The sequence below is a fragment of the Microcaecilia unicolor genome, chromosome 14 (assembly GCF_901765095.1).
Source record: "Microcaecilia unicolor chromosome 14, aMicUni1.1, whole genome shotgun sequence".
NCBI classification, from domain to species: domain Eukaryota; kingdom Metazoa; phylum Chordata; class Amphibia; order Gymnophiona; family Siphonopidae; genus Microcaecilia; species Microcaecilia unicolor.
Window position 1 is genome coordinate 23,040,144 of NC_044044.1, and position 19,027 is coordinate 23,059,170.

Below are 19,027 nucleotides of genomic sequence, written 5' to 3' on the forward strand. Positions count from 1 at the left end.
GGGCGTGTTTATCGGCTGAGGCGAGATGGGTGCCCTCGGCCGATAATGGAAAAAAGAAGGGCGGCAGAAGCGAGAATTTGGGCCGCTTTTTGTGGACCCTTTTTTTCATGAACAAGTCCCCCAAAAGTGCCCCAACTTCCCAGATGACCACCGGAGGGAATCAGGGATGACCTCCCCTGATTTCCCCAGTGGTGATTAACCACCTCCCACCAGGAAAAAAACAACTTTACAAACTTTTTTTTTTAAAGAGTATATCCTTCACTATGCCTCTGTCCTTGCAACAGCAGTTGAGAATGTCCAAAATGCTTCCAACACCCTCTTTATTTATTTATTTGGATTGTGGATCACAAGTAGCCACAGTGGGATTTGAACCAGCCACCACTGGATTGCCAGACCAGTGCTCTAACCACTAGGCTAGTCTATCACTCCTTCACTTCATTCCACTTCCTTGAAATTTGGCCATCACTGGGGGGGGGGAGGGGGGCAGTATGTAGGTCCCTGGGTGGGGGAGGTATGTGTGTGTCAGCAGAGGCATAACGAAGGCATGGACGTCCTAATTTCAAACATTTTGGACATCCTGAACTGCCCCCCTACAGGGACAGCCATTTTCAAGGAAGTGGAATAGAGGAGTGGCAGACTGGCCTAGTGGTTAGATCACTGGTCTGGCAATCTAGGGGTGGCTGGTTCAAGTCCCACTGCTGCTACTTGTGATCCACAATCCAACTAAATAAATAAAGAGGGTGTTGGAGTCATTTTGCACATTCTCAACTGCAGGACGTCTTCAACTGCCGTCACAGGAACAGAGGCATAGCAAAGGACATACTCTGAAAAAAAAAAGTTTGAAACATTGTTTTTTTCCGGGTGGGAGGTGGTTAATCGCCACTGGGGAAGTCAGGGGAGGTCATCCCCGATTCCCTCCGGTGGTCATCTGGGAAGTTGGGGCATTTTGGGGGGAGTTGTTCATGAAAAAAAAGGGTCCACAAAAGCGGCACAAATATTGAGCAGGAATAGAAGATCATGATAAAGAAAACCTTCATGTGGCATTTTTAGGATACTTTTTTCCCTATTAAATGACCCCTCGTGTTCAGGTCAGGTCTGAGCAAAATAATGTAGCACTTCGGGGTGAAAATACAGCCCAGCAGTCCAGTACTGGAAGCCAGGATGGCAAATATCTCCACAGCCACCATGTATTTGCCTTTGGTGCTCAGGTATGATGGGATGAAGGACACCCAAACACTGCAGAACACCAGCATGCTGAAAGTGATAAACTGAGCCTCATTAAAACTATCCGGAACCTTCCTTACTAGGAAAGCCACAGTGAAACTAAGAAGAGCCAAAAAACCCATGTACCCAATCACACTATAAAATGCAATAGTGGACCCCTCATTGCACTGTAGAATGATCTTCCCAGTTACAGACTGTGTGTCATATTCAGGGAATGGAGGAGAGATGATCAGCCATACAGTGCATATGACAATTTCACCAGAGATGCAGAGAAGGACTAGATAGCTGGAGACCCTTGTCCCAACCCACTTTCTTAATTTGCTGCTGGGCTTGTTGGCTCTGAAGGCAATGACGACTGTGACAGTTTTTGCCAGCACAGAAGAAATGGCAATGGTAAATATCATCCCAAAAGCAGATTGCCTGAGAAGACAGGTCAATGTCCCAGGCTGACTGATGAATACCAAGGTGCAGAGGAAAGACAACATGAGGGAGATGAGGAGGATATAGCTGAGATTCCTGTTATTGGCTTTCACCACAGCTGTGTTCCGATATTTAATAAAGATTCCCAGCACTAGGGCAGTGATAATGAATAAGAGAATAGAAATAGAAGACAAAGCTGCACCCAAGGGATCATCATAGGACAGGAAATCAATGATTCTTGGTAGACATTTATCCTTCTTCTCACTGGGCCACTGATCTTCTGGACACTTCTTGCAGTTCTCAGCATCTATGGAACATAAGATTTCTTAAGGATTCATTTGTAAACATTTCATTACCAACAAATCTGAGTTTTTAAGAAGAAGGAAACAATAACTGACAGGCTATATGTACCATTCCCTTAATTCTATAAAATATTCCATACAAAAAATGTTTGAATGCAAATTTGCTTCAGTTGTTATAGAATAAGGGCATTTGTGCACATAAATTAATGATTAGCTGACAACTGACATTAATGGCAAATGATAGACTATTTTTGGTGTTACTTTGGACTAATTTTCAGTTATGCTTGTAACTGTCTCCAGTCAGTATTCTATAAATTGCACAGACAAATCTAGTGCATACATCTGCAAGGGAGCATTGATGTGGAAGGGGTGTGGGAGGATCAGGTGATAGAACACTAGCATTTACGCACTCAACTGCCCACATGGTGTAAATGCTCACGCCTAAAGATGAGTGCATAAATGCATTTACGTATTATTCTAGAATGGCAATTATGCCTGCAATTGCTGTTATAGAATTTGGGCTTACATGCTTTCACAGGGCACCTAAGTTTAGGTGCCCTTTTGAGAATGTACTCCCATGTGGAAAGGCACAGGGACAGGTTATGGGGGAGGATGTACCTTATTGGACATTGAAGAGGAGAAGAAGGTTTCTGGATTTGAAATAAATGGGCTATCCTATATACTCAGCCAGTACCATTACGCCAACTGAGGTGGGGGCCTCAGATGGCATGTTTCACAGAGATGCATCTTACAACTGCTACCAGCCACCCCTCTATCGACTATGGTTTGGCTTCTCTCCCTTCCTTCCTCAACCTCCACCCCCTAGTCTACCTTCTTCTTTGGTTTTCCAAAAGTTGTCATCAGCAACGTTTCCCATATCTGCTACTGGCACTGGCTTCTTTTATTTATATTGTGGCCCTCCTCTCTGATGTAACTTCCTGTTTCCTCAGAGGCAGGCTGCAATACAGAGAAGAAGCCAGTGCAGGCGATAGGGCATTGTATAGGAATCACTGCCGCCTCCGCCTTTTGAAAAAGCAAAGGGGAAGGCATACTTGCGGAAGAGGGTAGAGGAATGAAGAGGGGACATGCCAGACCTACATGAACATTTCGATCGCTTACAGATAATAGACCAGAGAAAGAGAGTATGAAGGGAGAAATATTAGATTCGGTGGGGGGAGGGGGGTCAGGCATTAGGAGGGCCAGTGGCACCATCTCATTGCTTGCCTCAGGTGGCAGTTTGACTTGGGTCATGCCTGTGCTCACCACCCCTATGCTTAGCAATACAAAGTCAAGACTGAAAGGCATAAAATTAGATGGGCGATTTTTTTTTTAAATAGTCTGCATGTATGGGCCCTAAAGTGACTGACTAGGCTGAAAACTGGTTAAATGGAAGGACACAGAGGGTAGTGGTAAATGGAGCTTGCTCTGAGGGAAAGAATGTTATCAGTGGTGTACCACAGGGATCAGTCCTTGGGCCGACTCCTTTTCTCATATTTGTGAGCGATATTGTGGATGGACTGTCTGGTAAGGTTTGTCTTTTTATGGACGACACCAAACTCTGTGATAGGGTGGACACCCCAGAGGGTGTGGATAGCATAATGAAGGATCTAGCGAAGCTTGAACACAATGGTCCAATAATTAAAATGTAAGATTTAATTCTAAACATTGCACGGTCAGGCACTTGGGTTACAGAACTTCTAGGCAACGGTATAGTATAGGGGGTTAAGTTCTGTGTATGAAAGCTAAGTGGTCGTAACCAGGAAGATCCCTTTATTGCATAAACTTGAATAATTAACTATGATGTAGGGTGCAGGAAGTATTCAGCATCTTGCTATGTCTTTGTTTCCAGTACTGATAGATGTGTATCTGATTTACATTAACTATAGGTATTTCATACATACATATATAAACCACCATGATGTGTTTTGTCTACCTGTGGTATTAGAATACTCCCCTTCAGAGCAGGGGACACAGTCAAAGCAGCAGACTGGCTTCTCACGATCAATAACTTTCCTGTATCCATGTGTACAGCTCTCGGAGCACACAGAGCGGAGGACCTGAGGAGACGAAGAAATACAGAAATAGTCATATTCCTCAATCAGCAGTTTGCCCTCTCTTTCTGAGCTATCATGAGAACTAATTTAAAGACAGATTTTATACTGTGATATTTATTCTATAATTACAAAAATATGCGATTGCAAACTTAGTCAGGTCCTTTTCTTCCTCTGCTCTGTTTCCACATTATTAACCCTACTATAAACAGAATAGATAGTTTCAGGCCTGGTTTGAGGGAGTTTTCCATCGGATGGCTGTAAGGTTGACAAAGAGTTGCTTGTCCTTTGGAGCTGAGGGCTTGAAACTTCCGACATGGATCCATGCAGTTGTCAAATTAGGGAAATGAAAATACTGTATGATATCATAATGATTTGGAGCATGTCCTTTCTCATCAAAGAAGATCTCATGTCCATCTGGGGCTTTAAAGTGGACCTCTTTAAGGTACTGGTTGAGCTAGAAAGATAATGCATAGTTAGAATATTTTTTTAAATCTTGTTTGCTTAAGTGTAAATCCTCGATATATTGTCATAAAACATGTGAGATTTAGACTTGTACTAATTGCATCTCTTTGCACATTTGCTACCTTATTTCTTTCAAATCCAGGCAAATTTTTAATACCATGTAGGATTATGTAGATTGAACTGGTGAGTCCTCTAAGAATGTAAAATGCTGAGCTGTTCCTCTACTGATTATTTTGTTCTCTATATTTTTTTGGAGAGAGAGTGTCATGGGCAGATAAAAGGTATAGTGCCATTAACTAGGAAGAGACAATGCAGGATTGTTTGGTGCCGCCAAAATAGGAGACATTAATCGATTCTGTAGTAATTTTTTTCAATCACTGCCTGACAATGCATTATCGGGCAAAGCCGGCCATCTGAAAGCATGCCCCCATCCCGCCCCCATCCCGCCTTCGGTACACCACTGACACGCCCCCTTGAACTTTTGCCGGCTCCACGACGGAAAGCAGTTGAATGCGGCCAAAATCGGCTTTCGATTATACAGATTTGGCTGGATTTAGGAGAAGGCTGGCCATCTCCCGGTTTGTGTCGGAAAATGGCCTGCTTTCTCTTTCAAAAATGAGCCGGATAGTGGAATTGGAAAAGGTGGAAAGAAGGGCGACAAAGATGATACAGGGGATGGGATGACTTCCCAATCAGGATAGGCTGAAGAGGCTGGGGCTCTTCGAGAAACGGAAGCTGAGGGGAGATATGATAGAGGTCTCTAAGGTAATGAGTGGAATGTAATGGGTCAATGTGGAGCGTCTGTTTACGCTTTCCAAAAATACTAGGGCAAGGGGGCATGCGATGAAGCTGCAGTGTGGTAAATTTAAAACAAATCGGAGGAAATTTTTCTTCACTCAATGCGTGGTTAAACTCTGGAATTCGCTGCCGGAGAAGGTGGTTAAGGCGGTTAACTTAGCAGACTTCAAAAAAGGGTTGGACGGCTTCCTGGAGGAAAAAGCCATAGAATGTTATTGAATGGACGAAGGAATAATACAGGATTTCTAGGATGGGCGGGACAAATTGCTTGTTCTTTTGGCCGCTGTCGGTGACAGGGTGCTGGGCTCGAAGGACCCTTGGTCTGTCCCAGCATGGTGATGCTTATGTACTAATATTTTAGATCTCATTTCAGAACTAATATACTGTATATACTCTGAAGAGAAACTGAGATAACATTTGTCCCCTAAAAAAAATAGTGGGGGAAATGTTAACTCAAATACAAATCGAGGGTTTATATTCAATCATTCCTTCCCTCCCTCCCCCATGGTGTTCAGTATTCCTCACTTCCCCTTCCTTTCTCTTCCCTCACTCATCTGCCTGCCCCACCAAATTGAAAGATCTCCCACTTCCTCCCTCCCTCATCCCATACCCCTCAACTGAGGAAGCTCCACTCCCAGATCCGTCCTTAAGCCCACTAACAGGCCTACCATATCAGCTTCTTAATATTTCCACAGCTCAGTCTCTCTCAGTTCCCCATGACTTCTTTTATCTATAAGACATAGAAACAATGTTCCAGGTTAAATAAGGTTTCCTCGCTATTCCCTAAGACTATTTGCAGTTTCTATATTAGATTTCCATTTCTTATTCAACTTTTAGAAAATTCTTTTTTAGTCTTCATTTACAGCTAATGCATGCAGTTAACCGGAGCGTGCACTTAACTGTTGTGACCCAAAGAAACTTTTATTTATTATTATACGTACAGTATACAGCAGGGGCGTATCTGCGTGGGGCCTCAGGGGCATGCAGTTAAACAGAGCATGTGCTTATCTGACGTGCACTTAAACTGAGTGCACTGTATTTAATTGCAATTTTCCTTATGAATACTATATATTGCTTTATATTATGTACATCAATAATCTATGGCATTTGGCTAAAATTCTATACATGGAGCCAAAAAACTGACACTGTGCTTAAATTCTATTCTATAAACGGTTCTCAGAGTTGGGCACCTTTTCTAGAATAGTCTTTAGTACCAGGATCTCTGCTGATTTTTGGGCAGAAAGATTTACACCTAGTGAAACCAAGTATAAATCCTCAAGCCTAAATTAGGTGCGGATCTCTGTTATTCTATATTATGGCATGCAAATTGGAGGAACACCCCTAATCCACCCACACTCTTCCCTTGGCCAATCCTGGCACCTAAAGATGCATGTGCAAATTAAATTAATGCGAATTAGCACCAATAATTGTGTACTAACACCTAATTAGCAGTACTAATTGGCTCATTTTGTATGTGGAAATCAAGTGTGCACCCAAATTTACTTGTACTGTTTTGGACACCATATGCAGAATCAGGGAGTGAGTATAAGTGAATGTTTCCGTAATGAAAACCCCCCATTACTCTAGCTAGAAACGTTGAACCTATTTTACCTGCCATGGCTTAAATTCCATTTTAATACTGTTTCCACGTTGGGACTTGGCCGTGTACAAGTTGTGTAACGCATGAGCCATGGCATAGATCATGTTATAAAGACTGTAAGTGAGCTCGTAATTATTCATATCAAATAGTGAAGCATCAGTGGTAGACAGTGTCTCTGATCTTGTGCAGTTTTCTTTGTCATTGAGAAAACCACATTCAAATTCAGGTCTCAAAAGTAAGACAATTTGGTCCATGAAAGTTGAGTAGTTGCTATTTTGGAGGTAATCTTTAAAACCTGGAATATCTCCTTTTGGGATAGTAAGCCTTAGGGAGCCATTCAAAGCATTACATATCAAAGGTGTGACGGTAAGAGCCTTGCTCTTAATAGAAGAGGTCTCCATAGAGAAGACAAACAGTTTTGTATCAATCTTTTCATAGGAGATTAAACAGAATGTTTCTATAAATATTATCTTGGTAGTGTGGATAATAATAACATTGGCCTTTGATTTGTAGATCTTGTTCAAAATCTGTTCACTTCTTTTCTCTACTTCTTCACGAAAGGTAGTCATAGTATCTGGAAGTGATTCCAAAAAATCTACACAGCCCCCACTCCTGACAATCTCCCTCTTCAGTTCTTCACAGTACGTTATTTCATTCTCATCAGTTGAGGTGAGAATTCCAACCCAACTCCATCCAAAGAGTCTCAGAAGTGGAGTCAAACCATGGAAATGAGAATAATCACTCGGAAAATTTTGATAAAAGTATGGGAACTCATCACGTTCATTCAGTGATGTTTCTGTCAATCCATAGCTGATCTAGGATGGAAAAGGTCAAAAGGATTTCAGATTTTCAGATTTTAACACTTATTTGAGAGAGATTTGGGGAATCATATTTTAAAGAGAAAAACGTCCAAAAAGCATCATAATTTACCATTTGGATGTATTTATTTAAAAAAAACATCCAAATTAATATTTTGAAAACCTATTTTGCAGATGCTAATCTATGCTATTCATCTGCAGTGCTTAAAATCACAAGAGGGCATGTCGGGGGCATTTCGAAGGTGGGATTATGGTGTGCCTAACACTTGGATGTTTTTCAGCCATAATGAAATGGAACAAAAATGTCCAAGATTAAAACCAGGATGTTTTGGTCTCGATAAATTACCAGATGACCATTGGTCACTCACTCCTCCCACCCCACAAAAATGTGAATAAAAATATGACTTACCAGCCTCTATGACAGCCTCAGATGTTAAAGGCAGGTCTATTAGAGCAGCATGCAGGTCCCTGGAGTAGTATAGTGGTCAGTGCAGTGCACAATGAGAGACCTAGGTCCTTATCTCCCCCTACCAATCTGACTTGTTGTGGAAGCAATGACCCCTCCCAAACTCACCAAAACACTACTGTACCTACATATAGGTGCCACCTTCACCCATAAGGATTTTGATAGTGGTGTACAGTGGCTGACAGTGTGTTTTGGGTGGGTCTTGGAGGCTCAGGGGACAAGATAAGGGAGCAAAGGTGAGAAGTGTACCTTGGAGTGTTTTTATGAAGTGCTCTCTATGGTGCTCCATTGCTCTCATGGGATGTCTGGGGGACCAGTCTACTGTAAATGGCTCCTCCTACATCCCACTAGCATGACTATCTATATTTTGCAATTTTGGTTTTCGAAAATGAACCAAAAAATAAAATGTCCAAAGCACAAAACCTTTTTCAAAATAGTATTAAAAAAAAAAGATGGACTTTTTATTTTTCTAAAATGACCTCTTTTCCTATTCGAATATTGGACATTTTGAGCAAAACGTCAAAAACCGGACTTAGATGTCACATTGAAAATGTCCCTACTTAAGAACATAAGAGTCGCCATACTGGGTCAGACTATTGGTCTATCTAGCCCATTATCCTGTTTTCCAAACAGTGGCCAAACCAGGTCACAAGTACCTGGCAGAAACCCAAATTGTGGTAACAATCCAAAGAAAAGCAAGATTCTGTTTAGGAGTCAGTAAGAGTTCCAGCAGGAGCCCTCAAAGCTAGACAACACAAAACAATTTCTGACACTCCTTTTGAACATGATTTGCTATTGTGGGCTGGGTTCCTGTTATATAACCACTGGTATTCTTATACATTCTTCTACTTTTGCAGACTCCTGTTGAAGTTAAAAAGATTGTAAGCTCTTTTGAGCAGGGACTGTCTTTCTTCATGTTCAATTGTAAAGCGCTGCATACGACTGGTAGCGCTATATAAGTGATTTATAGTAGTAGTAGTAGAAACACGAACTATGTAGAGTCCGAGTCATCTAAGAATGCGATTTCAAGACACCTACAATAAAGACTTGAATTGTGTTTTCTGGTCCATTGCATGGTCATTTCCATCAATTCCACTAAAAACATGACCAGACCTCACACCCCTTGCCAGATACATGCGGTTTTTGAGTTTTAGATGATTATATACCAAATTTTGAAAATTAATTAGCAAGATAATTCCTTTGTCATCTTTCTCTTTGCAAGTGGAATCTTTGAAGCTCAAAAGTAATAAATAGAAGAAATTATAATGTATGTAAAAAGTGGAGTTCTAAACTTTGAAAGGAAATTCTCAGAGGGTAATTCTAGATATGACATCAAAGTCCAATTGTAGACATTTTGATGAAAATGTCTAAAATGTTCAATCTGAACATAGCAATTTTCAAACTGGAAAAACGTCTATTTTTTTGTTGCAAAAATTGCTAATTTCCAGGCATTTTTGTGTATCAGTATGTATTTCTGTAGGTACCATTTTCAAAAACAAAATGTTCTTGGGAAAAACACACAAAATGAAACCACAGGGATGGCTATGTGGCATCATTTCTAGTACACTGGTCACACTGACATCACAGCAAAGCAGAGGGGCAGCCTAGTGGTCAGTGCAGTGAACTTCACATAAAGGGACTCAAGGTAATAATTCCACCTTAACACGCTTATTTTGTATTGTGAGCCCTCTGGTCTATAGATATATCTATAGATACAGCTGGTATTTTGTGGGTTTTGGAAGGCTTATCATTTCCACCACAACTGTGCTAGTTAAAGTGGGATATGGACCTGGGTCCCTTTCTCTACAATTCACTACACTGACCACTGGCCTACTCTTGGGACCAACTTTCTGCTCTACTAGGAATGACCATAATATCCGAAGCTGTCATAGAGTCTGATATCTACTGTTACATCTTTTTTGGGGGTGGGTCAGTGACCAATGGGGAATTAAGAAGGCTGGAGGAGTAGTATATTGGTTAGTACAGTGGTCTAAGAACCTGGGGAACTGGGTTCAATTCCCACTACAGCTCCTTGTGACTCTGGAAAAGTTTCTTTATTTAAAAACTTGCATTCCATGCAATCCAAATGTTCTTCGCGGATAACAATACATACATTCATAATATCAAACTAACAACATACAATGACACAAACACAGACCTCATACATATTATTCACATAAATAAGGCATTAACAAATTTTAGCATATTCAGTACCCTGAGTACATAATTTCTGTTCTCTTAACTCACTTCTCTCATCTCACCATATGCCTGTGTAAACAGATAAGTCTTTGAATCCCTCTTGAACTGCTTTACATCCTGAATTTTTCTTATTCTCAATGGTAAATTATTCCACCTTGAGGGACTTGCTACATAAAAAATAGATTATCTAAATTCATTCAGTTTCACTAGGTGGTGTGATGGTACATCAAGTGTGAACTGATCAGCAGATCTTAAAGATCTCAGGGGTTGATATTCATGTAACTTTATAGCCAGCACTTTTGAGACCTGACCCGTTCCCATCTTGAAGACTAAGCATAAAATCTTAAACTTGATACAAAGGGAGCCCGGCACCGACGACAGACTCACTGGTCTATAATTTCCCGGATCCCCTCTGGAACCTTTTTTAAAAATTGGCGTTACATTGGCCACCCTCCAATCTTCCGGTACCACGCCCAATTTTAAGGATAGATTACATATTTCTAAAAATAGCTCATTTTTCAGTTCTATCAGTACTCTGGGATGAATACCATCCGGTTCAGGAGATTAGCTACTCTTCAGTTTGTAGAACTGCCCCATTACATCCTCCAGGTATACAGAGAATTCATTAAGTTCCTTCGACTTGTCAGCTACGAATACAATTTCCGGCACCGGTATCCCACCCAAATTTTCCTCGGTGAAGACCGAAGCAAAGAATTCATTTAATTTCTCTGCTACAGCTTTGTCTTCCCTGATCGCCCCTTTTACTCCTCGGTCATCTAGCAGTCCAACCGATTCTTTTGCTGGCTTCCTGCTTTTAATAAAGGGCATCCCTGATGAACACTTGGATGACTTTGCCTGGTCGTTTTTTTCTTATCACCAAGCCACAAAAAGATGCTCGAACTGATCAGATGACCCCTTACTCCCCCAGTGATAACTAACCCCCTCCCACCCTCAAGTTTTTAAAACTATTTGCCAGCCTCTATGCCAGCCTCAAATATCATACCCAGCTCCATGACAGCAGTATGCAGGTCCCTGGAGCAGTTTTAAGGAGTACAGTGCACTTCAGGAAGGCGAACTCAGGCCCATCCCCCCTTCCTGTTACAATTGTGTTGGTAAGTGTGAGCTCTTCAAAACCCACAAGAAACCCACTGTACCCATACCTAGGTGACCCTTCACCCATAAGGGCTATGGTAGTGGTGTACAGTTTTGGGGAGTGGGTTTTGGGGGGGGGGGTTGGAGACTCAGCACACAAGGTAAGGGAGCTATGTACCTGGGAGCTTTTTCTGAAGTCCACTGCAGTGCCCCCTAGGGTGCCCAATTAGTTTCCTGGCATGTGAGGGGGACCAGTGCACTACGAATGCTAGCTCCTCCCACGACCAAAGGGCTTGCATTTGGTCGTTTCTGAGATGGGCATCCTTAGTGTCCTTAATCGCCGAAAATCAGTAACGACCAAGTATAAGGACGACCATCTCTAGGGACGACCTAAATTTCAAGATTTGGGTGTCCCCGACCATATTATCAAAACGAAAGATGGACGCCCCTCTTTTTTTTCAATAATAAGGGTTTCCTCGCCCCTTCACAGGGTGTTCCTTTCGATTATGCCCTTTTTGGGATCTATAAGTGTTACAACAACAGATGATAAGCAAAAATACAAGTACTGTACATTTCTCTGTGTTATAAGAAACGTTTGAAGTACACTTAATAAGAGAAATTCACTATAGCTGTATTACAACTATATATTGGAAATGACTAGTCTACACACTGAAAACAAATTTAGGTTATTCCTGCCAGTTCTTGGAAATCATTTTGAGTTATGGAAGGCATACTTCTCTGTAAGACATTTCCTGTGAACCCTGTTCAGAGATTCATGAGTATTTGAAAAATAAGTGGTGAATTAATACAATGATTGTAATATGCCGGTAAGATATCAAAACAAGGAACCACCATCAATAATGCAGACCAATAAAAGATGGGTGAGGGAAAAGAGAAACTATTACAGCAAAATTTGAGAGATTATAAACTGAGACTGGTTGTTTCTGTACCTGTGGGTATCTATAGATCCCGGTGAGTCTGGCAATTGCATGTGATGCCAAAAAAGGGAGTCTTCCTATGAAACCTGCAACATGGCTGTTCGGATAACATGTATAGCCAGGAACTATTTCTTCTTTTCCTGATAATATTTTCAGAACACTACACAGTGAAAATAAAGCATCAGAGCAGGAGTCAATGACTTGGCAACCCAGTGTGATATTGGGTAAGATTTCTGCATTTTGGTTGATCTCCTCAATTGCAAAATAAAAGGTTGAGGAATGTTGAATGTATTGGTAAAATTCCTCCCTGTGAGCAATCAAAACACATCTTTAGATTCATAAACTATTCTATGAGTTTACCTTGTTGAGAAGACTGGATGGACCATTCAGTTCTTTTTCTGCCGTCATCTACTGTAGTACTATGCAACTTTACACTAATTCACCCTAATCCAACTCCTACTTTTCAACTACCAAACTATACCCAGCAATTCTGCCACTGAATCTTAGCTAAACCCTTGAAGAACTTATGTATGGAACTGAAATTCTCCAAAGATCTGCTGAAACATATTAATTCTGAAGTGCTTAACCACTGGATATTTTTTTTTTATTATATCTCAAATGCAAGCATACATTCAATCCTAACTTGCAGAAATGCTTTTTAATTCCATGAAGGACTATAATCTAGTCTTTGTTTGACCACTCACTGCTCCATTGCCATCAGCATGATATCAGGTATCAGTCAGTTTTGGGACTTGGGGTTTAGTAGCAGGGCTGCATCTCATGGAAGTTTAAACTCAAAATCAGCCCTTGTATTCCAATGTGATTGAAAAAGAATGGAGCTATACCTAGCAGAATGATCTGATTATGAAATATAGAGAGGACAATGGTTTACAATGACTTGAGAGATCAGGTATGAAACATGAGGTAGAGATATTTAGGAGTCAATTTTATAAAGGTTTCAGTAGTTGGGTAACATACAGTGGTGGAAATAAGTATTTGATCCCTTGCTGATTTTGTAAGTTTGCCCACTGACAAAGACATGAGCAGCCCATAATTGAAGGGTAGGTTATTGGTAACAGTGAGAGATAGCACATCACAAATTAAATCCGGAAAATCACATTGTGGAAAGTATATGAATTTATTTGCATTCTGCAGAGGGAAATAAGTATTTAATCCCTCTGGCAAACAAGACCTAATACTTGGTGGCAAAACCCTTGTTGGCAAGCACAGCGGTCAGACGTCTTCTGTAGTTGATGATGAGGTTTGCACACATGTCAGGAGGAATTTTGGTCCACTCCTCTTTGCAGATCATCTCTAAATCATTAAGAGTTCTGGGCTGTCGCTTGGCAACTCGCAGCTTCAGCTCCCTCCATAAGTTTCAATGGGATTAAGGTCTGGTGACTGGCTAGGCCACTCCATGACCCTAATGTGCTTCTTCCTGAGCCACTCCTTTGTTGCCTTGGCTGTATGTTTTGGGTCATTGTCGTGCTGGAAGACCCAGCCACGACCCATTTTTAAGGCCCTGGCGGAGGGAAGGAGGTTGTCACTCAGAATTGTACGGTACATGGCCCCATCCATTCTCCCATTGATGCGGTGAAGTAGTCCTGTGCCCTTAGCAGAGAAACACCCCCAAAACATAACATTTCCACCTCCATGCTTGACAGTGGGGACGGTGTTCTTTGGGTCATAGGCAGCATTTCTCTTCCTCCAAACACGGCGAGTTGAGTTCATGCCAAAGAGCTCAATTTTTGTCTCATCTGACCACAGCACCTTCTCCCAATCACTCTCGGCATCATCCAGGTGTTCACTGGCAAACTTGAGACGGGCCGTCACATGTGCCTTCCGGAGCAGGGGGACCTTGCGGGCACTGCAGGATTGCAATCCGTTATGTCGTAATGTGTTACCAATGGTTTTCGTGGTGACAGTGGTCCCAGCTGCCTTGAGATCATTGACAAGTTCCCCCCTTGTAGTTGTAGGCTGATTTCTAACCTTCCTCATGATCAAGGATACCCCACGAGGTGAGATTTTGCGTGGAGCCCCAGATCTTTGTCGATTGACAGTCATTTTGTACTTCTTCCATTTTCTTACTATGGCACCAACAGTTGTCTCCTTCTCGCCCAGCGTCTTACTGATGGTTTTGTAGCCCATTCCAGCCTTGTGCAGGTGTATGATCTTGTCCCTGACATCCTTAGACAGCTCCTTGCTCTTGGCCATTTTGTAGAGGTTAGAGTCTGACTGATTCACTGAGTCTGTGGACAGGTGTCTTTCATACAGGTGACCATTGCCGACAGCTGTCTGTCATGCAGGTAACGAGTTGATTTGGAGCATCTACCTGGTCTGTAGGGGCCAGATCTCTTACTGGTTGGTGGGGGATCAAATACTTATTTCCCTCTGCAGAATGCAAATAAATTCATATACTTTCCACAATGTGATTTTCCGGATTTAATTTGTGATGTGCTATCTCTCACTGTTACCAATAACCTACCCTTCAATTATGGGCTGCTCATGTCTTTGTCAGTGGGCAAACTTACAAAATCAGCAAGGGATCAAATACTTATTTCCACCACTGTATGTGCATGAATGGAATGTTGTAATGTCCTGACAGTAATAAAGGAATGTGCACTGACGTGCTGGCTTGTCCCTTTCTGGTAGATGAATACACAAGTGGAATTTTGAAAGAGTGTAGTCAGAGTTTTCAAGATTTTTAAAAATGCTATGTGTATGTTTAAAACATTCTAGGGACAGACATTTGCTCCAGCACTCAACACAGGTGAGATTTCTGCCTCTTGAGAGCCTGATAAACCTTTAGCTGCTTTGGAGACAGATTTTCATTCAGGCTACTTTAGCAAGGTAAATACATTCTTAAAAGGGTAAATGACTAACAATTATCCTTTCTCTGCAGCTCTTCTGGCTATCATTAAGTAAAGAACATGAAATAGCTGACAGAGCAATTTGATATATGGATTTGTGCTTTAATATCTTTAGTACAGACTATACCCATGTCCTGGTTATACCATATGAGGTCTACCACACCTTGGAGTAAGGAAAGCCAAGGTCAATGATTTCCTATAATGATCTAAACAGTGGCTATTTAATTTTTATTAAGTTCTTATGAGACCTTATTTCTTCTTTAATTGTGTTTGGCTATTTGATATATTGCTATTATTAAGTACTAATCAGTGATTCACTAACAGAGAAGTTGAATAGTTTATCAAGGCTCAAGGAAGATTTATTTCTGAGGCAGCTCCCACCTTGCAAAATTATCTCCCAGCAGATGCTGTCTTCTCATAGAATTATATTATTTGTTAGAAATATATAATTTGGACAAGTATATATGGTTTATCTTTGCATGAATCCTAAAAGTTGGGGAGTGGGCTTCAAGCTAAAATATACTTTGACTCCTACTGATTTGAAGAGGCTATTGGGAGACCACGGTCACTACCACCAGTTGCATTTTCTACATTGCCTATAAATGGTCAAGGCCATGAAGTTGGTAATTTCATAGGCAGAGGTCAGACCCTACTCTGTTGAAAATGTTAGAAGATATGCTTATGTATAAAAGATTAAAATGCTGGTCTTTAAAGCAGCTATTAATTAAGAGAACAGTTAACATAGGTCTGTTGAATATTGGTGATCTGATGACTCTGTAGGAGTCTACTTTGTGAAGTGTGTATTGTCTAGTTAGATTTGTGTGTGTTGTCATGTATAATTGTGAAAGTTTGTACTTTGTTTCTGATGACTCAATCAGTGGTTTAGAAGTCTCTACAAAAAAGGTAAATTAATACTTACAGTATGCAGGTTTCAGGTCTATTGATATTTGTAAAGCTTAAGGGTTTGCCCGATATAGGGTAAGTGGTTGCAATTATTCCACCCAAGATCAAATCAGCTTTCTTTGTGTTGCCCATACCATAACTTGTGAAACTGTAGGTTGTCTGGCATCGACTAACTAATGCATAAGCCATCATCAAGACCTCACTCAATCCTAGAAATAAGGGACATAATATCATTCTCTCTATAAAACGTCTTCTGTACCGGCTCTAGTTTTACCTGTATCACAGTTTTGTCATAGCTTTGCCTTGACACACGGTCATCCTATAGTGAGGGCAGAAGGAATACAGAGCTTCGCCTTAAAATAATGTGCTCTTCTGCTGTCTCCCTTGACTCCAGGGATTTGTTGCTTGATCCGAATGGACATCTATTTCTGGAAACTGCTATTAGTGTTTTGTCCTTGATCCGTGCTGCACTTTAATTGCAGGCCACATAGAAATAATAGAGATAGCGATGATGACACATTGATCCTTCTCTCCTGTGGACTGGTTTAAGATAGACTGATATAATTTTCCATTTTAACTAATTCGATAGAGGGAAACATCAACTTCTAAACATGTCTTTTCTCTCCTTCTCCCCTCCCTCATTTACATTCAGTCACATCTAACACTTACACATTTACAAACAGCTCCATTCTCAGTAACAATGTAATTACTTTTTTTTTCATATATCTAGCACACACTCAAAAAGGAGGCACGGCCAGGGCAGGAGCATGGGTGGGTTAGGGGTGTTGCCGAAATTTATGTGCAGGGTTTCACACCTAACATTTTTTAGTTGGATGCGGACATAAATCCCTGCACTTAGTTTACTGTGGTAATCCCCGCTAATAACTATGCTGTAAATGTCACTCAGTTCTGAACGAGCTTTGTAAAATTAGCATTTAGTGCCTGATTCTATATATGGGGCCTAAAATTAATGCACATTAGGCAATTACACCTAAGCATATTGTAAGTTATTTGCAGTATTTAGAATATGCTTTGGCATAGTTCATGACACTAAATCAAGAAGCAGGGGATATAGGAGAATCGCAGAGTGGCTGGAGGGGGGGGGGGGGGGCAGGGGAGAGATCAGAATCGCTGAGTGGCTGAAGGGGGGCCAGGGGAGAGAGAGGAGAATTGCTATATGGCTCGAGGGGGGACAGGGGATATAGGAGAATCGCAGAGTGGCTGGAGGGGGGGGCAAGGGAGAGATCAGAATCGCTGAGTGGCTGGAGGGGGGGCAGGGGAGACGAGAATCGCTGCATGGCTCGAGGGGGGCAGGGGATATAGGCAAATCGCTGGGTGGTTGGAGGAGGGGCAGAGGAGACAAGAGAATAGCTGGGTGGCTGGAGGGGGGCAGTGGTGAGAGGAGAATCGCCTGGTGGCCTGGAGGGGGGCAGAGGAGAGAGGACAATCACATACACTTGCTCTGTCACAGACACACTCGCACTCAGTCTCACTCTCTGTCACACACACACATACTCGCACGGCGCTGTCAACCACACAGAGGGGGGGGGGGAAGGCAGGGGATTCTGAGACCAGAGGGGGGGAGGGGGTCCTCAGACCACAGGGGGAGGTGGTCTTGAGACCACAGAGGGAGGGGGGAGGTATCTTTGTCACACACACTCTCTCACAGTCAATGTCTTTCTCTTTCTCACTCTCACACAGTCTCTCACACTACGTCTCACACTGTATCACATTCACTCTCTATGTGTCACACAGTCGGTCTCACACACACTTTCGGTCTCCCACACTCAGTCTCATGCACTCTCTCAGTCTCACAGTCTGTGTAACGCACACATACTCTCTCACACTCTGTCTCACACACACACACTCTCTCACACACACAGTGTATCTGTGTGAAACACACTCTCTCACAGGGCACTGTGTCTCAAATACGCACTCGCACACACTCTCATTCTCACACACACACACACACACTCTCTCTCTCTCTCTCTCTAACAGACACACTCGCACCCACACTCACTCTCTCTCTCTGTCACACACACACACTCACACATTCACTCTCTCTCTCTCTCACATGCACAGTCACTCTCACACACACTCTCTCAAACATACACATTTGTGTCAGAAACAGGCCTTATTTACTAGTAGTCTAATGATTATATGAGTAATCAGTGCACACATTTAAGTATACTTTACATAATTACCAACATATATACAAATACTAATATATAAAATACACACTAATTACACATGCATTACGGAGACAATTTTATAAAGGGCTTTAAAAATTAGGAGGCCAATGTTCATTCCACAGTAGGCAGGCTGGTTTAGTCCCATGGTTGGCACTTAGCCTGGATATTCAGGGGTCCTTTTACCAAGGTGCAGGAAAAAGGGCCCTGAGCTAGCTGCTGGTGACATTTTTCCTGTGTTCCAGAGCCCTTTTTACTGCAGTGGGTAAAAAGCCCCCAGACAAACTCTTAATTGCATTGTGTTGGCGACAAGGGCTTCCATGGTTACCTGGCAGTAGCCAGGCAGCATACGGCGATGACCGAATACCGCCGAGTTACCACCACACAAGCAATTTTTGGGGGTTTTCTTTTTCCCCTGGAAATGGAGCATGCTCGGGTTTGAACTACCACTAGTGGCAGCTCTGGGCCAGTGTTAGTCCCGATTTAGAAATCGGTAAGCCCATGTTAGGCTTACCCATGCTCTGTAGAAGAGCCCCTCAATGCTTGGCCATATCTGGTGACTGGCAGAATTTGTCTGCTCAATGTAGCTGGCAAAGTGCTGAATATTTGTGGCTTGCTGGCTATATCGTGTGATACAGCCGTTTAGCTGGCTTAATGCTATAACCATCCAGAGCCGTTGCTGTCCAGTTAAA

At 42.0% G+C, this 19,027-nt stretch overlaps 1 protein-coding gene across 1 annotated transcript; it reads right to left on the bottom strand.

Annotated features, from left to right (window-relative positions):
* Nucleotides 1-1,046: 1,046 nt before the first annotated feature.
* On the bottom strand, nucleotides 1,047-19,002 carry LOC115457051 (vomeronasal type-2 receptor 26-like). The gene is made up of 5 exons (XM_030186475.1): nucleotides 18,850-19,002; nucleotides 6,872-7,675; nucleotides 4,227-4,454; nucleotides 3,880-4,003; nucleotides 1,047-1,951 (listed from the first exon to the last, which is right to left on the bottom strand). The coding sequence occupies exons 1-5, from the start codon at nucleotides 19,000-19,002 to the stop codon at nucleotides 1,047-1,049; spliced, it is 2,214 nt and encodes a 737-aa protein (XP_030042335.1).
* Between the last annotated feature and the right edge of the window lie 25 nt (nucleotides 19,003-19,027).

Coding starts and splice junctions, on each gene's coding strand:
- LOC115457051 (XM_030186475.1), bottom strand. CDS start 19,002: ATGGTTATAGCATTAAGCCAGCTAAACGGCTGTATCACACGATATAGC. Junction 4,455..6,871: donor TGGAATTTAAGCCATGGCAG/GTAAAATAGGTT, acceptor TTATCTTTCTAG/CTCAACCAGTACCTTAAAGA. Junction 1,952..3,879: donor GGAGTATTCTAATACCACAG/GTAGACAAAACA, acceptor TATGTTCCATAG/ATGCTGAGAACTGCAAGAAG.